This window comes from Ambystoma mexicanum, chromosome 3p, assembly GCF_040938575.1.
Source record: "Ambystoma mexicanum isolate Mex_15411 chromosome 3p, UKY_AmexF1_1, whole genome shotgun sequence".
NCBI classification, from domain to species: domain Eukaryota; kingdom Metazoa; phylum Chordata; class Amphibia; order Caudata; family Ambystomatidae; genus Ambystoma; species Ambystoma mexicanum.
Genome location: NC_090925.1, coordinates 188,831,003 through 188,858,616, shown reverse-complemented (window position 1 = coordinate 188,858,616; position 27,614 = coordinate 188,831,003). Strand labels below are relative to the sequence as shown.

The 27,614-nt window shown below is 46.8% G+C and overlaps 1 protein-coding gene across 1 annotated transcript in view; it reads right to left on the bottom strand.

Annotated features, from left to right (window-relative positions):
- LOC138580226 (centrosome-associated protein CEP250-like) overlaps positions 1–27,614 on the bottom strand; it is a 1,782,457-nt gene that overhangs the window by 532,328 nt on the left and 1,222,515 nt on the right. The window contains exons 21-24 of the mRNA XM_069650593.1: positions 24,310–24,444; positions 23,671–23,814; positions 23,058–23,287; positions 20,379–20,529 (exon numbers count right to left, since the gene is read on the bottom strand). Coding sequence (XP_069506694.1) covers positions 20,379–20,529; positions 23,058–23,287; positions 23,671–23,814; positions 24,310–24,444 — 660 coding nt within the window. The remainder of the gene's footprint in view (positions 1–20,378; positions 20,530–23,057; positions 23,288–23,670; positions 23,815–24,309; positions 24,445–27,614) is intronic.

Below are 27,614 nucleotides of genomic sequence, written 5' to 3'. Positions count from 1 at the left end.
CCAGTGGTTGTCCAGGATTGGACAACCCTGGGCTGTTTTAATGTTGTGATCCTTACCACTGATAGGCTGGAGCTAGCTCCAAGCCTAAAGCTTGGAAAAAAGAAGGGCTCCTGCAGCTTTTGACAGATTGTCATTGGAGCCAAGACTTCTACGAAGAAGAGCAGCATGCTGACTACCTGGGAATTACTCCTGCAGCCGACTAGCATCGACTCTAGTGATTGGGCCAGTGAATCCGTGCTCTGCTGCCTGATTTCAGAAGACCCTCGTTGGTGCTTCGACCCTTATCCGGTGGGAACTACCAGTCTAATCCCTACTTGCGGATTCATGCCTGGGATGTCTCCATGGACCACTCTGTGGACTGACCAGCTCTGTTTGGTCACCTCTGGAGCCCCGTCAGGGAAGCATTTCCTCCATTGAGGTGCTAGACTACCAGGGCCTGCACTACTGTCCGGATGTCTTGCAGCGGGATGAAGGGTTTGATTTTTCTAAGGGTAGAGATTCTGAGCCAGGACATTCGGGCCTTCTTGACTATGTGTTTCTCAAAGGACAGATTGCTGTCAATGGTGAAGCCTGAGGATTTTGCAGAGTCTGAGAGTTGTGGATCAAATCCTTTGAGGCTTATACCATTGAGGCATTTTGTTGTCGCAGTTACCAGAGATTGATGATCCAGTCATAGAAGAGTCAAAATATTGGAAGGACACATCCACCAGATCAGGCATCTCCTGACGTGGTGCGGCACAAGTATCAATGCTTTGCACCTTGTGCCGAGGACCAAAAAGAAAGAAATGTGCCAGACCAATGGCTTCACATGGAAGTGGGCCCAAAAAAAGTATTGCAGTGGTTGATGCCTTTAACCCATGAATCTTCAACCATTTTGCAGCTGATTTATTATCAAATGAACTATACAGTGAATGATCTTGTTCATGCATGCAGGGAAAGGACATCTTCCTTATGTATGTCTGGAAGCATGTCCCAATCAACTGAAGTTCACTTGTGGGGGTGATCGGAGACTTGCCTGTTTTGGTCACCGTTACGGCAGAATTCGATTTTGGGGTACTGCAGTGTCATATTATGGGAACCTCCACTCTTTGTGCTCCACCCCTTTGTTTTTCTGATTTATTTTGGTGGTCATGGGGACTTTTTGTTTAGTCCCCGGCCAGTACGCCCCTTCATTAGTATAAGGTCCTGTAGTAGTCCATGAGCCTTCTAGGATAGTGGTGCTGAATGAGCTACCATTTATACCCTATAGTGGATTTTTGGTGAGTAGGCTAGTTGCTGCAGTAATTTAGTTTTATTTTCATCAGGGGTGTAGGCCGATTACCACATCAGTAGCCCAATGTACCTTTTTGGTAGCCCTTGGGGAACTAATGTGTTTTTCCAAGTCCTGCCCTCAGCCACTTTGTGTCTAGGGCTTTTCTTTATGCAGGGAAATCGCAAAGCAAACCTAAAATGGCTGCTGTGCACACATGGGTTACCCAATTGAGAGTTCTATATATGTAGTAAGTTTTTTTTATTGCCTTGGAATATTTAAAGTATGTCTCAGTGCAGTATAACAATAAATAGTTAATGTTTTACTGTGCGAGTGTTTTTACTCAATATTTCTGGCAAGCTAACTGTACTACACAACAGTGTCCTCTTCCTCCTTAGTTTAGCCTTGCTGCTTGGTCAAGGATACTTAGAGTGGTTTTGCTTAATGGGGTTGTGAATAACATTGTTAACCCCAGGTTGCCACAGATGATAGCTTTGAAAAACCCTCTTAACAGTTATATTGTCTTTTGCTACACATCCGGACTACTGAAATAAACATTTGCGTGACACCCATAAACCAGTGTGAGGGCATTCTGTTCCTCCCTAGGCATGACCAATGTTCCCTCTAAGCTGTGTGCATGTGCGCCTGCCCACCTCCCTCAGATTGGCACTCAAAAGAGTTTTAGCAGTGCACACTGACAATTCCCACCTTCTCGAACTAAAAAGGCACAAGCCACATCATGTTTATGTTGGTTGTAATATGAATAATGTTCAAGCACCAGAATGTCTAAAGCCAATGGTGGATTAGCAAAATTTCACCCAGACCACGTAACCCAACTGTCAACCCAAATATCAGAAACTGACTAAGTAAGCAGGTTACTTGGTTGTGTATCCTCATACCATGACTCATATTCTTTGTACATATGTCACATAGGCACTTTAAAGCAGAACCCTTGGTGGTTAACGCATTATGAAACTCAAATTTTAATTTGCCATTTAAGGATTTTGAGTAGGCAAATAGCAATACTACAGCAGAAGATGAGTATGAAATTGTTACCCTATAAGTGGAGAACATTGAAATATCACTAATTGGTCGGCAAGGGTTTATGGGTATGGAATATGCATGGCACTACTCTTACATAGCATTAGGGAAACCAATAGTCAAACAGTTACATTGTTTTTCACACAACCTGCATGCTTTCCATGGTTTCAGAGTTTCCATGAGCACAGCCCTTAAAATGCTCTACTATAGAAAAATAATTTCACTGAGCACTTACATAATCCTATCCAACATTATTAGATGTTGAAAATCTGGTTTGCACTGCAAAATAATTGTGTGTATGCATGTTCATGACATGTTCTTAAACTGCCCATCATATATCATGTTGAGGCTTTCAATATAGTTTGCTTGCAAAGTACTGTCGGTAAACAAATATCCCAGCGAGTAATTTACTGGTATGATCCCTCACTTATTACAGAGCTCTCTCAACTAGTAATGGAGGCCAGCACAGGATCCAGGGGTGAGAGGGGAAGTGCTCAGGAGAAGGCTCCTTGTGGATGAAGACCAAATCGGCAACTTTCAAAAACCAAGTCAGATGTTTGGGCAGTACAGGAAATGTATTTATTTGCATTCACGGGTAATAAACTTTGGTAATAGTCTAGGAAACTGTACCTTCTGTATCTTTTTATGCTCAGCTGCTGGCGGCTTTTCTATATAATCACGTGTCCTATATTTATTGACTCTACCATCCCCATGCATTTTGTTTAACTTCTAAGAGTGAATTGCAGAAGGGTCGCTACTTACAGGACCCGGCACTCCATCTGTTTGATCTCTGTGCATTGCTGCTATTAACGTAAACAGAAAATCTGTAGGAATTTCTTCAAAGGGGCTCCATAAAACACATCAGTGAGGCTCTTAGAGAATTGTATCCAGGCTGGCACAAGGAAGGGTGGGGAAGTAACTAAAGGCTGCATTATGTGCGCAGTCATTTCACTTCCCATGTAAGTGTTACAAGCAGGGATCTGATCACATTTTACTCCCCATTTGAAATCAAATGATCTTTTAGGGAGTAAAAAAAGTAATTGCGAAAAGGGATACTTTATACTTATTAAAAGATGCTCTTTCCTCGAGGTCAGGCAGTAATAGTATTAGAGCTCCCTCTATCACTATCACTGCAGTATCACTGCTCTGCTGGTCACTGATCCAAAATATCAGTAGAACTTCATGGGTAGAAGTAGGGGGTAGGTTTCGATTTGTTCATTGTGACATATGTGTGGTCAATTCCTATGCACCCAATGTGTACGACAGAATACTTCCCATCTGTGCCGAGCTTGGTAGGGGGACATAGGTAAGAGCTGTCATAGGGGTGGGAATTTCAATTGTCTTCTGAATTCGGATTTGACTAGTACAAGGAAGTCAGGTCTCTTAAAGCAGCATGAGGTGGCATAATTGTGGAAGGTAGTTGGGGACCTGGATTTGGGGGGAGTTGTGGCAAGAATTGCAAGTGCAGGAATGGGCTAGTCTTACTTGTCAGGTGCACATGGTTCTTATTCTCGTCTGGAATATATATTTGTTGGTGTGGAACAGTTTCACATCTTTGACAACACAGAATACTTGGGAAAGGTCATTTCGGTTCACTCCCCCTTGGTGACGCAATTGAAGGGACTGCGGTGGAGATCAGCAACAAGGTTATGGGGTTTACAGGCCACGGCCCTTGAGGATGTGGCGTTTGGGGAGAGTGCATTTTCTTGACATTAATTAGGGATCAGTGAAGGCAGAGGGGACCCTGTGGGAGGCTTTAAAAGCTACAATCAGAGGGGTCTGCATATCCATGGTAACCGGAGTAAGACTGATGGTGCAGGACGCACTTCGAAAGATAGAGGTGGCAGTGTCAGATCGGGAGAGGGACTTGGCAGAGGGGCGGCAGACAGGGGCCAAATTGGCAAAAGTATTGGCTTGTCATCGTGAGGCACAGATCTCAAAGCTTAACTTTGACAGGAGTAGGCGGGATTTGTGGATTCATGGGGAGGGGGATAAGACCGGGTGACTGCTGGTCCAGCTGATGCGTCGGGAGCAGCCAAGGCATACTATTACACAGATTAGGTGAGAATCGGGAGGCCTGGTCAGTACCCAGGCGGGGATCAATGAAGCATTTAGGCTCTTCTACCAATCGCTGTATACAAGTAAGAGCACGTATTCCTAAGTACAGGCGGATGAATTGATGGACATGCTCCAGTTGCCGTTTTTGGCTGGGGACCTTAGGGAGTGAACCAATATAAGCAGCGTGCTTCCGTCTATGAAGAAAGGCATGTCTGCCGGCAGCAACAGGTTCCCGGTAGAGTTCTACTGCAAATATGCGCATCTCCTGGTCCCTCAACTTAAGAAAGTATATGATGAGGCCTTCAAGGTAGGGGTTTTCCCTGCTTCAATGAGGGAGGCGTAATCACAGTCCTGCTAAAAGAACAGAAGGACCCTGTAGACTGCGCCTCCAACTGCCCAATTTCATTATTAAATGTAGATGCAATTCCAGGTAAGATTCTGGCCACTGGACTGTCCAGGGTGGCTCTGGTACTTGTACACCCAGACCAGTGCGGATTTATACAGGGGCGAAACACTTTGATGAATATGTGCCGCTTGCATCATGTGATGGAGCAGCTGAAAGATTCCAGGGGCGGGGTGGGGTGGGGGGGGATGAATGGCATTGCCATCCTTCAAAGCAATGAAGTCCTTTAACTCCCTGGAGTGGGAGTGGGTGTTGGGGGCTTTTGGGTTTTAGGACAACATCGGTCGGTGGCTTTGGCTCTTATACAACAGGCCGGTGGCAAGGGTGAAAACGAACGACTGGGTATCCCTGCAGTGGAGGTTAGGCAGAGGGGGTGAGGCAGGGATGCCCTGTCTCGCCGATCTTGTTCTCAATGGCATTGGAACTTCTGGCGTGGTATCTCAGGAAGGAGATGAGTAAGGCAGGGATATTAGCAGGTGGGGTGAGACACATCGTCTCCTCATGCGCAGATAATATGTTGCTGTATGTGGGGAATCTGTTGGACAACATGCCAATGCTATTGGAGGTTTTGGGGCATTTCCAGACGTTGTCGGGATTTCAGATTAATAAAGAAAAGTCTGTACTGTTTCCGCTGGGGGGTCTCTGTAGCCGCAACCAAGCCATCCTCCCAGATTGGGGATAAGATGGGAAGGGGAATAATTTCGGTACCTTGGGATTCAAATTTCTCTCAGACCAGAGGATACATTCATGCACAATACAGGTAGGACGTTGTCAGGGATAGGAGATTCGGTCCAATTTTGAAAAAAACAACCAATATCATTGATGGGGAGGGTGGCATTTTGCAAAATGGTTATACTTCCGAGTCTGCTCTATTACTTCACCAATATCCATTATGACATTAAGAAGGTGTTTTTCCAGATGATGGATGGGAAATTATAAGTCACTCACCGTAGTGACTAACATACTCCTAGTCCATAGTCCCCTTTCCTCCATACTGTATGGGCGTCCCTTGCTAGGGACGGGAGACAGAACCTTTTTCCCCAGAAAAATCATCTTCCCCTTTAAATTTAGATGGGCGTGGCTCTGGGAGCATGCACTCCCTTGACTCCATCCACCGGGGCCACTCCTCAGTCCCCTTTGACACGTCAACAATATTAACATGGCCTAATGACACCAGTTTTATTAGGGGGGAGGACGGTGGGACGTATGGAGGAAAGGGGACTTCGGACTAGGAGTATGTTAGTCACTACGGTGAGTAACTTATAATTACTCCTACGTCCGTCCCCTTTCCTCCAAACTGTATGGGCGATTACAACTGAATGTAGCCCCGGGTGGAGAGTTGCCCCTCTTACGAAAACAAGTTCTTCAACACTGCCTTTCCAAATGCTGCGCCCGACCTGGCGCTGGCATCCAGGCAGTAGTGCTTACAGAAGGCCGAGGGGGTAGCCCAAGTCGCCGCCTTGCTGATAGGCTCCCACGGGACGTGTCTTTGGAAAGCTACTGCTGTGGACTTGGCTCTGATGGCGTGGGCGTGCATGTTTGCTGGCAAAAGCTTGTGCTGCCCCTCATAAGCCTCCTTGGTGGCCATAACCATCCACCTTGCTGTGGAAGCCTTGGAGGCCTGATAGCCTGGTTTTGATCCCCCAAAGGTGATGAAGAGGGCGTCCGATTAACGGAAGCTCTTGGTTCTGTCCAAGTCTAATCTTAGCGCATGCCTGACATCCAGCAAGTGCAATACCTTCTGAGCTTCATCCTTACGGTCCGCGAAGAATGTTATCTCCTCATTCAGGTGAAAAGAGGAGACAACCTCAGGAAGAAATGCGGGGTGTTTTCTAAGCACCACCTTGTCCCAGTGAAATGTAGACTATGGCTCTGATGCAACCAGGGCCTGGATTTCACTGATTCAGCGTCCCGAGGTAAGGCTTACTAGCTGTCTTGATGGTAACTAGCCCGATGTCCGCGGACGACATGGGCTCAAATGGTTTATGCGCCAGGGTGCCCAGCACCACATTAAGGTCAGAGACCGGGTGTGGTTTTTTGATAGGTTGAAACAGTTTGGTCAGACCTGCTAGGTGCCTCTTAACCACCGGGTTTGAGGACGAAAATACCTCCTAGCCAGAGTTCTTGTAGGCCCCAATGGGCGCCAGATACGTGCAACAGGTTTCTGCCTGCACCCCTGAGTGGGCGAGGTGCGCTGAGAAGAATAGAACGTCGTCCAACGGCCAAGTTAATGGATCAATTTCCTTTGATTCTGTCCAGTGGCAGAACCTTGTCCACTTGCTTTTGTATTGGCTCCTTGTAGCATCGCTCCTGGCCCCTTGTATGATGGGCAGGTTAGCCTGGGACAGGTGCAGATGCTTGAGGGTAACCTGTTCAGGAACCAGGCTGTTACGGCTAACTTCTGTGGAGCGGGGCGATCCACTGTGCCCCCTTGATGGGAGAGTATGTGGGCTGGGCCCACCGGGAGGTGAACCGGGAGCTGCTCTGACAGGCTGAGAAGTTCAGAGAACCAGAGTCTTGCTGGCGACCATGGCGCTATCAGGATGAGCCGAAGGCTCTGTGACTCCCTGATCCTGCAGATGACCCTGTACACTGGGGCAAAAGCGTACGCGTTCATGTTGTTCCATGGGATCTGAATCGCCTAGCGTACCCCTGCCTCGCCCCAGCGATGAGGCAAACTGGGGGCATCTCCTATTGGCACTGGTGGCGGAGAGGTCCACCTGCGGGTGACCCCACCTGTTGAAGATCCCCTGAAGGACCTCCTCGTTCAACTGCCATTCGTAGTTGTCCGATTCCAGCCTGCTGAGCCTGTCCGCCTCTAGGTTGAACTCCCCAGGGAGGTGGATTGCTGTCAAGTGCATGTTTGCCAGAGCTCACTCCCAAAAGCCGATCGACAGTCTACAGAGGGGAGGAGACATGGTGCCACCCCGCTTGTTGATGTCATACATGCAGGTGGAGCTATCTGAATGAGAATAGACTTGCCATAGACTTGCCGGTGATCATGGGGAAGAAGGCTTTGAGGGCATCCAGATAGCCATCATCTGGAGCAAGTTGATGTGCTCCAGCTGTTCCTGACGTGACCATACTCTGTGGACACTGTGGCTGTCCAGGGTAGTGCCCCTATCCCTATAGGTACGAGTCCGTGGTAATGGTGATCTGAGGTGCCGGCTGCCGGAAGGGCCTGCGTATCTGCAGGTTGGTGTCTGTACCCCACTATAGTAGATCCTGGTGGAGATGTTGAGGTATGATGACTTGGCTCCACCTGAGAACTCTTCTCCTGATTCCAGGAGGCTGAGAAGTGCAGCTGCCGCCTCCCCATTTTGAGCCTCGTATCTGGCACTGCGAGAAGACATGACGCCATGACTCCCAACAGGTGCTGGTACCAGAGGTTGTTGGTCTGCTGAGAAAATGCCCAGTGGCCCTCTTGATAGCTGTGATCTTGTCTGCTGAGGGGAAGATGATCTCGGCCCTCGTGTGTCATATAAGACCTAGGAAGGTCAGACTCTGCGTGGGCAATAACTGACTTTTTAAGATTGATAGATCTCAGATCGTATAGCGTGTCCATGATGCCGGAGGCCATGTGCTGCACCGCCTCTGGAGATCACGCCCTGACTAGTCAGTCATCTAGGTATGGATAAATGTGATGGCCCTGTGCCCTGAGTAGAGCTGCCACTGCGTTCATTAGTCTTGTAAAGACTCTGGGGGCTGAACTGAGTCCAAAGGGTAGAACACCCTGTATTGAAAGTGAAAACCCGTGATCCTGAACCCCAGAAATGACCCATGGGGTTCCCAGATCGGGATGTGTAGGTAGGTATCCTTTAGATCAAGCGAGCACATCCAGTCTCCCACACACAAGGTCGCTGCAATGAAGGCTGGGGTAACCATCGTGAACTTTTGGAGGGGAAGGGAAAGGTTCATGGAAGAAAGGTCCAACACAACTCTCAGGCAAGCCTGGTTCTTTTTGTGTATGGTGAAAATGTGTGAATAGAAACCCTCACCCAGCTGTGAGGCTGGGACTTCCTCCACTGCCTGGCTCGCTGCAAGCAAGCAGATTTCCGCCAACAGAGTTGCTGTACCAATCTGCAGGGGCGGAGAGGAGGAAAGAGGAGGAGGAGGAACTGGAAGCCGGAAGCCCGTGGAAATCACTGAGAGAATCCAGGGGTCCGTGAACTTTGCCTGCCAGCAGTGTACGTAAAGGGCAAGCCTGCCCCCCACCGGAGACTCGTGGATCCGGATGGACCTGTCACAACTTTTCTCCCTCTGAGGCTGGTGCTGAGGTGGGGGACTGGAAAAAGCCCTTGTTAGCCGCCTTGTGCTGCTTGCATCTGTGCTGGCTAGGGATCTGTCCAGTTTTCTGGACTGTTTCTCCTGGAAGCCCCTAAAGCCTTCGAAGGCCTGACCTTTATCCGAGCACTGGTGCGTTTGGCTGTAGGTCTTGGGTGTGGACTTAGTTGGAATAGATAAAGATTTTGCCATCTGGGAGCTATTCTTTTTCTTATCAAATTCCTCATCCAGTGTCGAATGGAACAACTCGCCCCCTCGAAAGGCAGGTCAAGTAAACGCTTCTGCACGTCAGGGTTGAATTTTGTCACCTTAAACCAGGCCATCCTTCTCATGTCTGTGACAATACAAATGGCTCGGCCTGATGTGTTAATGTGGGCCACAGTGGACTCCATTATATCCTGGGCCACGATTTTGGCTTCTGCCAACACAGCCTTGAAGCGTGCCTGGCTATGGGCGGGGAGCTCTGGAAGGAAGTCTGCAATCTCCCGCCACAGTTTCTGGTTGACAGCCGCCAACATGGCATCAGCGTTGGTCTGGCGCAGGTGGAGAGTGGCGTTTGAGTACATTTTCTTTCCAAATGCTTCCAAGAGCTTTTCTTGCCCAGGAGTGCAGACGCCCAAGCCGCTGAGGAAGACTGTGGCTTGGAGTATAGTGATGCTGCTGCTATCACTGAGGAGTGCGATTGGGGGAGCGCCGACAATTGGAGGGAATCCCTTTCTGTTAGCCTGGACTTGGTGTCAAGGCACTTGTTGGTAGAAGATGGGTAGAGTGTGGCTTGAACCAGCCTTTTTTGGCTTCGACATCCTTTTGAAGTGAAATTCCAGCTCTAGTATGAGGACGTAACATAAGTACCCCAGCCAGGACCCCAGCCTCTGGTTGTTCCACCTGTGGCTGCGGGATGCCTAGGTACTCAGCCAGACCCGCCAGACTCTCATGGAATGCTTTGGCTGACGATGGGGTGTCCGGGTCCATCCTTGTCTGTGTCCACTGTTGTGTCCTGCGGATCTGGGGGGAGCCGTGCTGATCATCAGTGCCTCAGGGGGCTGAGCCAGAGCTGCTGTGATTGAGACGGCCATGGGAGCCAGGGGCTGAGCTGACCCAGGCGCGGTACCGCAGTGGGTGCTTGTGGCTGTACCTGATTACATCCCTGAGGAGAGTACCCATCTGTGGTGATCTCATGAGGGCGAGGAACTTCTCGAAGAACCTGTCCTCGCACGCAGGAGGTGTGCCTAATGGGATAGGAACACCGTAGGGGTCAGGCCCTGAGGGTGCAGTGTCCTGGGCATGCCCCGTCTCTCTAAGGTGGGGGATGTGTACTTTCCCAGCAAAGCAAAGCGATCGGATGTGGACCAGGTGACAGGCGTAGTCCAATCCCACCTGGAAGCACGCTCCCCTGCCTGATCTCAGAGTCGTGGTACTTGCTGAGCTTGACCCGGCCTCCAACAGAATGCTGAGCTGCGGTGGTTGCGACCTTCCCTGCACCACAGGTCGAGACCTGGTAGGCGGAGTGCCCTCGGCCATGGTGCTCACAGTGCTGCATACAGGCGCCCCCTGAGACATGGGTCCGGTACTAGGGCGGGTCCTTGTAATAGAGACTTGCGGCCCCTCCGCAGTAGCACCGGTAGGATCTTGCGACCCCTCAACCCGTGGGCCGGTAGCTGGGGAAACCTCAGTATTCCTGCTGGTTTTAGAACCTGAAAGGTCCCTCCCGCTTGGGCGCTTTCCTGGGAAGGAGTCACCCTTGCGGGGTGCAGAGGAGAACAGGGCACCTAACTTGGGGGCCTGGTCTTCCGTTTCACGTACACTTTAAGGTCTTCTGGAGAGCTCCCACCACCTGGCTAGTCGATTTTTCAGGAGTTTCACATCCGGTACAGCTGTCCCAGCCGTGGTCTGGGCCAAGGCACCGGAGGCAGAGTGCGTGAGGGTCTGAGTTGGGAAGGGACCCTCACAGGCTGGACACCTGCTAAAGCCCGCCGTCATCAACATGCGCCGGGGAGTGGCGTGGCCCCAGAGGACAGCTCAGTACCTAACAATTGGAAGAGAAAAAGAAAAAAAAAAAGGCTACTTCTCCGTGGGAAGAGCGTGTGGAAGTACAAGGCTGGAGGCCTAACCCAGGAGCGCTGGTGAGAGAGGTCTGTTCCCTTCAATGCGGAAAAGAGGACTAGGCAGTAGCACCAGTGGGCGAAGTCAGGGTAGCGCATGCTCTCAGGGCTGTGCCCCTGCGCACAACTAAATTTAAAGAGGAAGATGATTATTCTGGTGAAAAAGGTTCTGTCTCCAGTCCCTAGCGAGGGATGCCCATACAGTATGGAGGAAAGGGGACGGTACATAGGAATAGGTAGGGGAACTGCATTGAACCGCAGGGAGGAGGTGAACTCTATTGTCAGAGAGGAAGAGGCAATAGTTGAGAAAGGCCCAAACAAGCATTATCTTAAACAAAGAAAAGCAAGAGTGTTAAGAAGCCCTTTTCAGTATTTGGTTGATGCAGGAGTGGGAAAACAAAAGTGGAAGAGGTGCTGCCCTTTTTGTAGACAGTATCCAGGAGGAGATGAGCGCAATAGGCCTTGCAGGTGGCAATCCCAAGATGGGAACAAATAATAGCTATGTGTTTTCAGTTTTCCCAGAAGAAGTATCCCAAATTGAAGTTGTTGATAATGATATTGTGAAAATCAAAAGACTTGTGTGGCAGAAGAGCTACCCTCCTAATAGTTAGTATTCAGGAGGAGAGGAGCAGAATCTGTATTGTATATTGCATAAACAGCACAATGTGATTCATGTCTTTTCTGAAGAAGTGTACCTGAAGTTGTTGCAAGTCAAAGACTTTACAAAGTTGTTGAAAGCAAACTTGAACAAAGAAGTACTTGCAGTAGTGGTAAGGAGTTTTTTTTAGTCCTAGCAGGCGAGTATACCAGGGCAGGGACCTAGTAGTGGTAAACCTGGCTGGTGAGTGGACCAGGTAGAATATACTGAAGTAAAGTGGTGTGGGTAAAGATTGTAGAGAAGAAGTGGCAAGGCCACTACATGATATTGTGAAGCATTGTCGAATCATCCTGAGAAACCATTTCTGTAGTTATTAAGGAACTGTGGAAGTATTTTGGTTATGAAGAAGTTGTATTGAATTTTTTATTACAAGTGGAGAAACCAAGACTTGCTATTTCTGTTGGAAAGTCCCATTGAGAGACACTGTGGATACAAATTCCTGCTTTGAAACTGGGGAAGGGAACATTACCCAGGTGACAAGGAGAAACAGTTATTGAGTACATGTTTGATATAACTTTGATTTTGTTATATTTTGAATTGCCATATATTCCCTTTATATATTTATTGTATGTATAAGTGTGAAGGACAGATTCCTTTTGTTAGAGTGTTTCCTTTACTTTATTTTGATAGGTAGGAAAATTCTCTTTAGGGTAGGGATAGGGAGACGTTTATCAAACCCTTTTAAGTTAATAAAATTGTGTTTTATGAAAAACCTCTACAAAGTTGTCCGCCTCACATTTTTGACCCCTCACAATCCCAAAAATGATAGTTTGGTTGAAAGGTTCAATAAGACTTTGAAACACATCTTTAAAAAGTTAGTGGAAGTAGATGGAAAGAATAGGGATGTTATGATACCATGGGCCCTATTTGCCATTAAAAAAAACACCACAATCTTCTACTGGATTCTCCCTGTTTGAATTATTATGTGGGAGAGAACCAAGAAATGTTTTGGATTTGGTACGAGAAACATGGGAAGAGAGAGAAAAGCTGTCCTACCCTTATCTCAAACCACTCAGTGAACATATGGCAGCCATCCGAGCTATAGTACAGACTAACATGGTTAAAACCCAAGAACACCAGAAGGAGCATCATGATAAGTAGTAAGATGAGTAGTAAAATCGTTTTCTGTGGGTCAGAAGGTATTGGTTCTCCTTCCCTCCTCCGAAAACAAAATGCTCTCTAGATGGTACTGATCCTACGAGATTAAAGAACAAACAGGACCTTCTAAATACCGAGTTTCAAAAACAGATAGAAAAATGTAAACTCATATCTATCATATTAACCTTCTTAAAGAATGGAAAGAAAATCCCATGCAAAGCACCTTGGTAATCTTAACTAGTCTGTTGTCTGAGGAAAATGACACCAACAATTTAATTTATCCAGACTTGGCACAACATCAAAAACATCAACATACAAACCCCTAGCTGGTTATTAAGGGCGTTATAAATAACCTATCATATCATATCATTTAGAGCTGAACCAGGGAGAGTAAAAGGAGTGTCATATTCGTACCCCTCCAGGAAAGGTTGTCCATCTAAAGATTTACCCGATTCCTGAGAGTAGGAAGAGAATTATTCAAGAGGAGTTAGACATCATGTTGAAGGCTGATATTATCTAAACTTCTCAAAGCCTGTGGTCTTCTCCTATTGTGTTAGTCGCTAAACCAGATCAGTCGTGGAGATTTTGTATTGATTTCAGAAAGGTCAATTAAGTATCCCAATTTGATAGTTATTCCATGCCTAGGATTGAAGATCTTATTAATATATTAGGAGATGCAGCATATCATTTCATGAATTATGTGTCCAAAGGATATTGGCAAGTTCCAGTCAAGCCCACAGATAAACCAAAAACGGCTTTTTCCATTCCTCTAGGTCTTTTTCAATTTAAAGTTTGACCTTTTGGTTTGCAACTTTCAAAGGCTAATGGATACAGTTATTTCTGTGGAGCTCACATTGATATCATGCATAGCAAATTGTGGAAAGAACATATGTACCATCTGTATTTGGTTACCCAAGCTCTGAGAAAAGAAAGTAGGACTTACTGCAAATCCAAATAATTGTCATCAAGCTAGATCTGCAATGAAATATCTTGGCTTCTTTGGAGGAAATGGATTGGTCCAGCCCCAAACTGAAAAGGTTAAAGAAGTTGAAGAAACTCCAGCTCCTAAAACTAAGAAAGAATTAAGGACCTTTCTGGTATTCGTTGTATATTATAGACTATTAATTCCTTAATATTTCATCAATAACATTTCCTTCAACAGACACATATAGGAATGCAGAACCCCTGAAGATTAAGTGGGGCCCAGAAGATCAAGAATGTTCTGATAAATTAAACTTATCTTATGTAGTGAACCTGTATTGAAAGTGGCAGACTTCAATAGAGAGTTTATCCAACAGACTGATGCCTCACATAATAGTCTCGGGTGGTTCTTTTACAGTGTCATGATGGTATAGAGCATCTTATCTTCTAAATAAGCAGGAACTATTTCCTCAAGAGAAGAATTACGTAACTCTTGAGCTTGAAGCTCTAGTCATTAAGTGGGCTGTAACCTACTTAAAATACTATTTAACAAGGATTCAAGATGGCCGCCCACAGGGGTTAGACGTACCCGCGGAGCTCCCAAGCCCCGATGCTGTAAGCATCTGCGGCATAAATTTGGCCCTGAAATCACCATTATAACCCCCCCGGGGAGCCAGTGCAGCGACAGCGTTAGTACACTGAAGGGATCACGACTTCCCCGACACGGACGGAGCCTGTGCGACAACTGGCGCTGCCGTGGGAGGAGCCGCGGCGGGTATGGAGCGGCTCTGCAGTGAAGCGAGGATGAGAGCGGTGTCCGGCGGCGGATCAGTGGAGCTGGCCGAGAGGGACTTCGCTTCGCCTCCGAGAGGAGGAGGAACGATAGGCTGTCCGACCTGAGCATTTGAGTCTGGAAGGAGAAGGACACCCCGGCCCGGCTCGGAGCCACTAGGGGGAGTAGTCTTGTGCGCCGGCAGGTGCCCCGAGGATTTTTCCAGTGGGTCTGAGCTCCGGTGAAGGGAGGTCCGGGAGGGCCTCCGCCGGCAGTGATACTGCCTGTGAACATTGGTGCAGGAGTGGTGCGGGGGAAGGAGTACAGCGTTGGAGGCGGCGCAGAGTGGATTTTCTGAGCAGAGCCCGCAGCCAGGCAGCAGGAGACCTTGCAGCGGTCCGCCCTCAACAGATTGGAGCCGAGGAGGAGGGGGCAGACTAGCGACCGACCTCGCGCCCAGCTAACATCACAGATCTGGGCAAGGTGTGGAGATTAGGCTTGGCTGGGGGTGATTCGGGAGAGCCCTACTGGACTAAGAGGCGGTACCCCCAGTGGTAAGAGGAATTTTGTCAGAGGGGAGCCCGAGGAGTGAGCCTACACGAACATCATAAGACAATTGGAGGTTCTCAGGACCAAAAAAGCGGAGGGGGCTCTCCTTAGGGTACGCCAGCATTACTATGCCAAAGCAAATAAAGCGGATGCCCTTCTTGCGCGATTACTAAGAGGGGCGAAGGCTAAAAATGCGATCACGGCTCTAAAAACAGCCTCGAGGGACAGAGTTACCGAGGCAGGGGAGATTAGAGAAGTATTGGCATCTTTCTATGAAACTCTTTATACATCGCAGAATCCTCGGGATTCCCAGCAGGAGGAATTTTTAAACAAGGTTGAGTTGGAAAGGATCGGGGGTGAAGCAGGGGAGATACTCAATGGGGAGATCAGAGAGGAGGAGGTGCGGAGGGTGATTCGGGGTTTACCACCGAACAAGGCACCAGGCCCCGACGGCTATACCACAGATTTCTATAAAACCTTTTGTTAATATTTGACCCCACAGTTGACCTACCTTTTTAATACCTTTGGGGAGTCAGGGAGAATAACTCTTTCTATGGAAGAGGCGAGGCTGACCCTCGTTTTGAAGCCCAATAAGAACCCTGAGGAGCGGACATCCTATAGACCTATCGCGCTGATTAACGTCGACGCTAACATTTTTGCGAAGGAGTCGGCGAATAGGCTGGAGGATCTCCTCCCAGGCTTGGTTCACCCTGATTAGGCGGGGTTCGTTAAGGGTCGGCAAACTGCGGACAACATACGAAGGATTGCTCACCTGGTAGAAAAGTCACACAGAACGGACACTTCCGCGGTCGTCCTATCGCTGGACGCGGAAAAAGCTTTTGACCGCGTGGAAATGTCCTTTTTGTTTAAGGTGATGCGGAAGATGGGTATCGGGGGAAATTTTCTGCGTATGGTGCAGGCCAATTACCAGATGCCTAGCTTGAGAATAGCAGTAAATGGGGTTATGTCCAGGCCTTTTGGAGTGAGTAGAGGTACCAAACAGGTGAACAAAAAGTGGCAGCATATGCGGACGACCTATTGTTAACTTTAACGGCCCCAGCAGAATCTATCCAGCTAAGTAGGACTCTCTTAGAAACCTTTGGGGAGGCTTCAGGTCTCGAGATTAATTTTGGCAAATCGGAGTTATTGAACTTGACCCTAAAGAGAGAGGAGTGGGAAGCTTTGCAGGAATCTACCCTGTTTACTTGGAACCCAAACGGAATTAGATATCTTTGTGTGCGAAGCACACCGAGGCTGGCAGGCTGGTATCGGGCTAACTACCCTCCCTTACTAAAGAGCATTGAAGGGGATTTTCGCAGGTGGAGGAATCTCCCGATCACATGGTTGGGCAGGGTGGCGACGGTTAAAATGGTGACTCTACCTCGCCTCTTATACCTATTCCAGGCAATTCCCCAGGCGGTCCCACAGGATTTCTTCAAGAAATTGGGATTGCTAACTAAAGACTTCCTGTGGATTGGGAAAAAGCAATAGATCAGTAGGCAAATATTGTTGGCTCCCAGGCAGGAGGGGGGTCTAGTAATGCCAAATTTCCAACGGTATTATGAGGCGACGCAGCTAAGAGTGGTCAGGGACTGGCTGCGGGAGGGCAAAGTCACTCAAAACAAGCAGTGGGTGGCAATGGATAGGACTGTGGCACATCGCAGCCTTGCAGAGGTTCTCTGGCTCCCGAGGCAGCTAAGACCTGGTCATATATATGAGCGCACCATTACAAGCTTGATGGTGAGGAACTGGGACAAACTGGTTAGGAACAATGGAATCACAACCTTTCCTTCGCCCTTTACACCCCTGTTTCGCAATGGAGAGTTTACCCCGGGAATGGAAGGATGGGCCTTTCAGCAATGGGAAGAGGGAGGATGCAGATGGCTGGGCGATATGTTCCGAGGAGGGAAGATACTCTCTTTTGAGGATTGTAAAAAGGAGTATAGGGTGGGGGAGGGGGAGAGTCTTCGTTATGCGCAATTGCGCCATTGGACCATGAATCCCGTAAATAAGATGGCTGCTACAAGGGGGAAAACGCGGTTTGAGAGATTTCTTCTCTTTAACGATGGATCCAAGGGTCTTATATCTAACTTATATAGGATATTAGATGAGACTCTGAACAGAGGCCCTTGGAAGTACATGCAAAGGTGGGATCAGATCTTGTGTAGGACAATTGAGCGGGAGGAGAGGCAAAGACTTTGGCGAACAATTCCCAAAGTGGCGAAAGCTTCTCAGATCCAGGAAATGTGGTACAAGATTCTGTTTGGGTGGCACTATACACCAGTCAGACTTAGGGAGATATTCCCTAATACCTCTGGAAACTGCTTGAGGGGATGCAGGATGGAGGGTACGGCACAGCATATCTGGTGGGCATGCCCACGCATTAGACCCTTTTGGATGAAGGTTCAGAGGGCTCAGGAGCAAGCATAAGTGCCAGGAGGTAGCAGGACTCCAGAAGAGACCTATCTGGGAATGGGGCGGGCCGCTGGGGTAGGGGAGCCTAAATCTCGGGAGAAGGCGAGAGTAATTCTTGTTCTGGCTGCTATGACGGTAATAGCACAGAGATGGAGAAGTGGGGAGGTTCCTCTTTTTCAAGATTGGTTATGGAAAGTCTGGGACATTGTGTCTCTGGAATGGGCCTCGTACGCAAAAGACAAGCTACAATCCTTTGCAGCGGACTGGGAGGAAACCCTGCTCTTTCTAAAAGATGATTTTTGAATCAGATGGCGTCCACAGCGCTTACGTCTATTGGACTTGGGGTGAGCGCTTATGAAGGAGTATTGTGTTGGGATGGTTTACAAAAGGCACTCGAGGGTATCTGAACTATGACATTCTCGGCCAACGGACAAAACGAAGTTGCCTTTGGAGACGGGGGCGGACGGGGGGAGGTTGGAAATGTTCTTTTACTTTCTGTGTTATAAAACCAATAAAAAGTTTAAAACAAAAAAAATACTATTTAACCGGTAGGAGGTTTCGGCTTGTCACAGACCATGCCGCCCTTAAATGGCTAAGCCTTGGCAAGGACACCAAGGCAAGAGTCATGCACTGGTTTCTTGATTTACAGCCCTACTGTGTTTCCGTACAACACCGGAAAAGAACAGGGCAATGTAGATTTCCTTTTTCACTTCCCAATAGAGGCTGTGAAAACCAACAGCATTAGGGGAAGGGCATGTGATGAATCCTGTGAAATCACTTAAACCCTGATATTGGTCTGCTCTCATATGGCCAGCGGAAGGCAGCCGCTACTTGATCCTAACCATGGGGGTGGCATTATGAGGAAGGATCATATGGAAGTAGATGGGTATCAGAGAAAAGTGGTAGCTCCATTAACACATGATTCTTCCAATCTCCCTGAAACACTGATGGTGTATTGTAAAGTGGAGCCAAGTAGTGTAACCACTAATATTCACATAACATCTTTTGTTTCTGACAAACTTAAGTCGAACCAACAACTGAAACAATATAGCCTTGGAGAGTTTCAGCACAATATGGACTTTAATTCCCACAACACCTAAGGTACTGGAAAGAAGAAGAGGAGGAGAGAGGAGTAAGTGTGGAACAGGAACAACTTTAAGTTAAAGATGCACACTAATTGTTTGCCAAATTATCAGCCGTGCAGGAGATTTAATAATGCTGTGTCTTGCCGTGCACAGAGTGGAAGGATAGGAGGAAGTGGTCGCAGTCCGACTGAAGGCGTAGGAGCGGAAAGCTATGGTGGACGCAGAGTGGGAGACAAACTCGGAGGCAGAGTCACAGAGGCGAGCTGTGCTTAATGAGGACGACGCTCACAGGCACCCGCCTGGAAGCGTCACATACCAGAGGAGAAAGACTCAGGTGAAAGTCAGCTGCTGCAGGACCAGACGAGACATGGTCTTGTGTAACGGCAAAGATTCCATTGTCGGAGGAGCATGAGACCGACACAAGAACCAAGAGAGACTCTGTGAAACTGTGGAGAATGGCCCGGCAACGGTTCTTCGTTACAGACACACGTTAAACCAGTGAGTCAACCAAAAGGAGTTGGGGGCCCCGGGACGCGTTAAGTTAAAGGACACTTGGGGAGGCAATTTGAATACCGACCAAGTAGAAAAGAAGGGCGAAAGGTTACAATTCTCCTCACATAAGATGTCAGTTTGGGGAAACCTGGAACCCATATTGCCATTAGCAAAGAATCGGCCAAAGATCGTACAATTCTACTCATGAGACGTCGGTGTCGAAAACCTTTATCATACTGACAAACTATTGTACAACCATTCTGACTTAAAGTATATCAGAGAAATACTTATTTTGAGAAAAATCTTCTATGAAAGAAACACGAGTATTAACATCTTGAGAAGAATATTTCATGAAGGAAAACTGTTGCTTTTGAACAAGTGTTCTATGGAACAGACATTTACTTTACCATTTGAGGGATGTGTTGGATGAAAGAAATATTTTACATTGAACTGAATAGAATATTGTTGGAACAAAAGTCTTTCAAAAGTCTTCCTGAATTGATTTAGGGGAAGGGAATCAAACCCTAGACACAAGGAATACTTTGTTGGAATCATAATTTTGAACTTTTGCACATTTTTTGTGAAGTGAAAATAGATACATTTACCTTACACATTTTGGTTGCATATGTTAGTGTGAGGGCCAGATGTATTTGGACAAGTTAAATTTTCTTTAGCTTTAGTTTGATAGGTAGGAACATTCTGGTTAGGATAGGGATTGCCAGGCCTTTCTCCCATCTGCTTTTTATTTTAATACATATGACGAATACTGAGAAAATCACACCTTTCTGTCTGTAAATTCGAACCGCTCACAGCTAGCTCCCTGTAGGCGAGATCGTACGCCACAATGACCCTCATAAAACTGCAGATATCAACGCCATATATAATAGCACATCAAGAAGTTACGTTACAGGGCATTTGATTTATTTTGAGAAAAACTGTGCTGTAAACAAAATCTAATAAATTACCTCTGGGTATCAAAAATGACTATATGGTTTCATGTTTTCTGATGGCAAGGAAGTTATAGGACAACCTGATAAAGCTGTGGTCCATTTAAAGAATTCTGTTCAAACTTTGGTTTCTTGCATCCATTTGAGCGGCCTTGCATCAATGAACAACAATAATTGTCAGAGAAACGAGCCAACAGTTCAAAAGTAATTTCTTGTCTGGTTCTTCTGAATCACAGCTCAAAATAGTAAGAAGTATCCAACCCCCCACCCTGGTATGATACGATACTCCGGTTATAGTACATACCTGTGCATGAAGCTTGTTTGTCTCCTCCCGTCTCTGGAAATGACTCTCCTCAGCCTCTGACTGCAACTTCATCAACTCTTGTTGTTGCGCAGACTTTGACTCCTCTAAAAGGGCAACTGTACCCTGTTGATCATCCAGAGCTTGCTGCAGCCTTACGTAGGAGAGGTAAACAATGCATTAGGGTGGTAATTAGGGATTTATGGAAAGGAATGATGGACAGACCCAAGGGCAGAATATAAAGGGAACATAGGAAAGGTGAGCAGGAAGGAGATGAGATCAAAGAGAAAAGAACTGGAGCAGCACAGGGTGTGTGTGTTTTGCAAGGGTGTCAAAGAAGGATGCTGACACAAGGGTGGCATTTTGGATGGTAAAAACCTTTATTTATCCAAAATAAGAAAATATCGCTATCTCCTAAGAGGTGTTTCCCTGCCTCAAACTAATACTAAAGGATATGTCAGAATGTCTGTTGAAATTAAACTCCACCATCCTGAGTCATAACCTACTTCTATCCCTTACACTACAACTAAAGAGTTGCCAACAGAAAGTTACTACAAAATGACTCTTTTATCCTGGTATTTGGCTGATATTCCCAGAAATGTTCTTTGGCAAAAGGATGCCAGGGGGGAATGCCTCCTTTACCCCGGCTTGTGGTTCCAACAAACTTTTGCACAAGTCAACTTTCTGAACAAGGAGAATGACTCCCTTTTCCTGGTATTTGTTCACACACTCCAATTTAGTTCACACCAAAGCCAGGGGGGAATGACTCCCTTACCCTGGCGTCTCGATCAATGGGCTTTCAGTTTCTTCAGCTTTCAGGACCAGGAGACCGACACCCTTTTCCTGGTATTTTTAAACACACTCCAATTTAGTTCACAACAAAGCCAGGGGGGAATGACTCCCTTCCTCTGGCATCTCTTGAATGTATAGAAATGGGCTTTCAGTCTCTTCACCAGGAGAATGATTCCCTTCTCCTGGTGTTTGAGAGTTCTTTTCCAGATCTCTCAACTGGATATTTCTTCTGTCCCTTTACCGTGGAATTAGCAAAGTCACAAATTCTTCTCAGGGCCTCGGTGGAAGTTTCCCTGCCACTGCAACAAGAATGCTTTACCCAGATGCTTAGTAAACTTATGTTGGGGTCCCAGACTCTTCTCTGGTGGTCAGTGGGCTTCTTGGTTGTAAATGGGACGTGGAGGTTCTCCTAGGATGCTTGGTCCACCCCTCCCCAATAGTTTGATTGTTACTACTGGGCAGTCCGAAAGCCGCTCGCGCCTCTCTCTCTTGCACCCCCGCACCCCTTCCGGGTCTCTCGTACCTCCTGTTAACTTCTTTGGGCCTTTGGTATGCCACCGGGGCTCCCTGGGAGTGGGGTGAGCCTGTCCAGCTCTTCAGTCTTCTCTCTTCTGCAGCTAAGTGCTCTACTGGACTGCTCAGCTCTCTCTTCCTGCTTCATATTCAGGCCCGCTCCAGCTGTACCCACAGAGAACTCCCTCAGCGATTCGCCTGTGTCCTCCGCTCTTCGGCATACTCAGTTAGCCGAGAGTATTTGAAACACCTGCTCTGGATGGTTTCCACACCTGCTGCCTCTCCCGGCTGGGCAAAACTTCAGTCCTTCTCTTCTTATACATTGTTGCCAGTTGGGACCTGCGGATTGTCAAAGTCCTTCGTTGTTCTTGATAGGTTGATCTTCATGCATCTGTGCTCTTCTTCATCCTGGTACTTTCTGTTTTAGCAGTTTCTCCTACACTACAGAAAAACATGGGCCTACTCTCAAGGAAGTGGTTTGGACTAGCGGGGGAAGTTAGGGAAGGTTGGAGTGTTATGTTGGCCAACAGGATGTATTCTAGGGGATGGTGCTTATCCCTAGAAGGGAGAGTCCCTCCCCATGAGGTCCTCCCGCATTAAACCACCCTTAGGGGGACTATTGGGTAGGGGCTGCACCTCCCTAGCCTCATGCAAAAGGGCTCCCGTTTGTAAACAATAGTGATAAATAGAAAGGGATGATGAGGAAATAGTGAAGGGGAAGAGAGAACGAGGATGGAAAGAGAAAAGAAGCTAGCTAATTATTAGTCAAATTTGATGTTCACCTTCATGGATGCAAAGGTGATCTTTCTCATATCAGACCAGGCAATGTCACAAAAAGAGGGCTTCTCTTGCAGCTTGGTCTCCTCAGAGTTACTTGCACAAAGATCAACACTAATCAGTCTTGTGAAGTTTCTCTCTGCCACACCTCTGTTGCTTAACATGCCTGGACTCTATGCAATACCTTCTTTTCTCTGCCTCTCTCCCATGCCCCTATGCCAGAATATGACTGCACCTTTCTGCCAGTCGTGTAAAGATCTCTCCTGGCCAAGTAGGAGGCATCAGGGTACAGGGGGATAGTACCACTGAAACAGGGTTCAGATGGAAAAAATCAACCGTTACACAAAAGCGCAATGTGATACTCACTTAATACCTAACAGCCCAATGTCCTAATCTTCATGGTTCAGCATGTCCCCCTGCACATCTCATTTGACCCACAGGATATCCTTTCTCTTTATCTCCTCCCCTGTCTTCCAGCACAGGATCTCAGTTGTCTTCTTTAGCTCTTTCCTGTGCTCAGTTTGGCAGCACAAGGCCCCTTCTTGTTCGCTTTCCCTTTTTTTCACAGAACAGAGAACCTCCATTGTACCAAATACACACCTTTCCCGATCCTCCTCCAGGGCGTAGACCTTCAGATGTAACTGCCGCTCGACCTCCTCTTTGGCCAACTTGGTTGACTCGAGTTCTTGCCTGACCAGTGCAATGTGCACAGCTTTCTGAGCACTGGCCTCTCTCTCTTCATCTAGGTGCCGTTGCGCTTCCTGTAACTCCTGGCACATCACGTGCAGCGAGTCCTCTGCAGTGGACAGCCGTGAAGTCATATTGAGCACCTATAGGGTGACAAAATAGTGATTTATGATACTAAAGCAGTAAACCCCAAGATAGACAAACAATTTTTGGTTGCAGAGTTATTGAACTCTGAAAACGGAGCCTCTTATTGTTAACATAAGTCCACAAACTGGCGCACAAAAAGAAACAAGCCTTTAAAGTTAGAAAACGCCCAATGTGCAGTTGTACACGCTGACTGCAAAAAGAAGTGTTTTGACTAAAACCACTGAAGTGTAGGTGGCGTTTACTCCCCAAATCAGAGTATCCAGCAGAGTACAAATAGGCAGCGGTTACCACGACAGCCACCTACTGCAATATGATCGGTTTAGTCTGGGGTTCGTCAAACTCTATTAAATAATGCACCCCCTATTGTTGCCCCAATTACCCGGTCTTGCAGAGTGTTGCACTCGCGCAGAGCTGTATTCAACTCCTCCTTCAGCACTTTGGTTTGATCCTGGTGCCGGCTTTCCATCTCCTCGCTGCGGCGCTCAGTGCTGAAAAGCTGTGCTCTGACCTGCTCTACAATAGCCTAGACAGGGATAGAAATTAAGAAAACTATTTAGAATTGTTATTCAGAAATTGTGATTTTCAGGTCTGTTCAAACCCTTCTTCCACTCCCTCTCTCACACACTATAGCAAATAAACACCTTCTCTGTGTTCCCTCCTCCTGAGTCATGCTTTCATACACACAATAAGTTAGCCTAGAACAGTGCCAATGTAGATTATATGAGGACAACTGTTAGTTTTGAATTTAACATTTTCCTGTGGAGTCGATTATGAGACAGTGGTCCGATTGGTCAAAAATGACAAAAGAATGTTAACTTTACAAGTTCCTAGCTGGAAGTAAGTGACTTTTATACCTCCATCATTATTCTTGAAAAATATAACTATAGGCGGGAGAGTGTTATAATTAACCCTCCCAAATTATTTATAAATTCTTCGCTCAAATCATTTGAGAATTGGTTTCTGCTAGTCCTATTCTTGCAGGCCCTCATTAGAGGGTACAACTTGCTCACCACAATACCTGATCCTCTTCTTGACGCCTCTGGAAATCCTGCCGTAAGGTTTCTAGGGATGCTTTGGCTTCATTCAGCTCCTTCTGCAGTTGGTGCAGTCTCTCCAAGATGGTAGCTTTCTCTGTATCCTTCTCAAGGAGGGCCTTAGCAAGAGGTTTGAATAAAAGAAGTGAGCGAGAAACAGAAGAGGAGATATTAAGGGAAGCCAGAAGTAATTTAATATGACTGCAGAATACTATACCCAATAAAGAAGTAGGCTCTGTTTTTAAGTCTTTTTATTCAGCGGACATCTGGAATATCTCCTCTCCATCCTCGTGTCATGCTTTGAATTGACACAGTTGGAACCCTCACTAACTTTCTCTACCCTGGTGCTCCCTTACTTTAAATTCTTGAAGAGCTTGCTCAGACCTCCAATCACTTTCTGCATTATCTGTGGCCTCCTCGCTTTCACTTCTCAACCCCTGGGACTATGCCCTCGTCTCAAACAAAATATTTCCTAGTCCCTGACAGATATCGAATGCTTACACTTCTCTGTGCAATAGCATTCTCATAACACCCCCGTAACCCCCCCCCACACACAAAGTAACATCCCCATGAAAAAACAGCTGTGCAGTTACATTTCTACAACAAATTCAATACCTGTGCTTGCATAGCCGATTGTTTTAGGGATTTACACATGTATAATGCACAGGTCTATGTAACAACCATCATGTAACTAATAAAGACCTGTACAGTTAAAGATGCACAATTTATGAACCAAAACTGCAGTATAGCCATGAAATGCCCATCTGGTATATATTTCCTCAAGATAAAAGATGTGTACTTTAATCATGCTATATGCTGTTATGCCATGATTAGTTGGTTCAGTTTTAGGCAATGGCATTAAGATATGTTGCCAGGTTTTGTAGTATTATTGGGTATATCATGTCATCCCTTCTCTCCTAGGGGGAGAAGATTCCCATGAGGCAAGAGAGGTGAGGCTGCTAGCCGATAGTCCCCCAGGGGGTGGTACTCAAAGTGAACATCCCAGTCTATAGGGACATTGTAAGAGAATAAAAACTAAGGAAGGACAACAGAAGTGAGATAAGAATCAGCAGCCAATTGGTGCAAGATGCCGAGAAACCCAGGAGGTGCAAAGGAGAAGCTGGCGAGGCCGAGGGAGAGTTGAGAGCAGTCCACTCCTGATATAGCAGGAATACCAGGACTTCTTTCCCCAAAGCCGCTGCTGAAGTCTGGCAGATAAAGGGAACCGCAGGATGACAGTGTGGCGAGTAAGACCGACACCATCCAGAACGATGAAGGGAAGAGTAGAAGAGGGCCCTGGCAACAATCGGCTGAGCACCCAATAAACAACGGGCGAAGCTCAGCGACCAGGAGGGGCAAGCTAACACAGGAGGAGACGACACAGTATCGGTATAATGAATCGAGATACCCACTCCATCACAGTACTTGGCAGAAGAATATCCCGAGTCCATTGTGAAGAGAAACCAGGGTCTGGGACCCGAATTGAAATAGTACAAATCAAGAAGCTACTCACCCTCAACAACACAGTACTTGGCAGGAGAGCATACCAAGTCTGGGCAGAAGAGAAACCATGGTCTGGGACCTGAATAGAAATGGTGAAAATCAAGAAGATACTCATCCTCAACAAAACAGTACTTAGCAGGGGAGTATACCATGACTTTTCAGAAGGGAAAACAGGGTCTCGGAACCAAATCGAGATAGAGTAATACCGCCTCGTATTGGGAACATTGTGAGAAAGGCCAGAGGAAGGGAGTAATTCCTCCTGGTGCTTGATGAACATTGTGAGAAGAGCCAAGAGAAGGGAGTAATTTTCCTGTCCTGGCATTGTGAAGAGCCTGAGAAAGGCCAGGGGAAGGGAGTCATTTCCCCCTGGTGTTGATGAACATTGCAAAATGCTAAGAGAAGGAAGTCATTCTCTTGGCATTGTGAAAAGACCAAGGGAAAGAGAATCGTCCTATCATGGTCTTTGTAAACATTGTGCGAGAAACCCAGGGAAAGGAGCCATCCCCTAGCATTGCAACAGAGAAGAGAGCGCAGGGGAAGGGAGTCATTACCCCTAATATTGTGAAAAGCCAGGACAAAGAAGTCGTTCATCCTGGTGCTGTGAAAAGTATTAAGAAACATGAGAAAGATCAGGGGACGAGGAATGCATCCCCCCTAACCTTGTGAAGATACAAGACTTTCTTTCTCATATGCGTTAGTGGAACGCCAAGTCAAGAAAGCCTTTGAGACTTTTTGGTTTTGGCCTTTTTGGAAGAACTTCTTTTCGCCACTGAAAGTTAACTTTTGTTTATCATCCAGAACAAAGCCATTCTCCTGGATTAAGAACACCACTTTATTTTGCTTTGATTTAGAATGTAAGGGAAGGAAATGGGTTTTGACACACGACAGTGGACTACTTTTTATTAATGTTTATTTTACATTGTCCATAAATAGTACAATCACAAAAAGTTTAAATCATTTATACATCAAAAGCAAAAACGTCACCAACACAAATCAATCTCAAAGTATAAGACCCTCCCCAAAAGACAGTAAACAAAACACACACATACCCACACCACCAACCATTTCACAAACCACAACTTCCCACTCCATAAACACGCATACATAGACACTCAGACTAACAATACAACTCATTGAAAGACGTCCACATCTCAAGATATTTCTCAGTCATACCTCTTTTAGTAAACAAAACCTTCTCAAAACTCGACAGAACCTGCAACTCGCAAATCCAATTGTCTGCCAGTGGCTTTTTCCGTGTCTTCCACACCTTCATTATTTGTTTGACAGCCACTATAAAAGATCCATCTATCCATTGGCTATTTACCCAGGCTACAGTACATCTACCGGGCTTTGAGAATAACAGACGACAAGGGGAGGCAAGGAAAGGATATAACCATCACCAAGTCCAATCTAGACATTTCTCAAATAATCACGCACTCTCGTACACTCTCACAACATGTGCAGCAAAGAACCCGCTTCCAGGCCACAACCCCCAGCACAAATCATCATCTATCAATCCTAGTTTTGCATGCACACTGGCGCCCAATACAAATGCCCCAGCACCTTATGATGAATTAATCTTGCAGTCAACCACTGACGTTTTGGCCCCCTCCAGGCTTTCTGCCATCCAGGCTAAACCTTCTGCCCCATGGTACTCTCTTGAACTGAGACTGTTAAAACAAAATATTGACAAGCCGAACGGAGATGGCATCGTCTCCTCGAATCCTCAGCGAAATTGGCCTACGTACAGGCACGTAATACCTACCAGAGTTCCATAAAAAAGGCC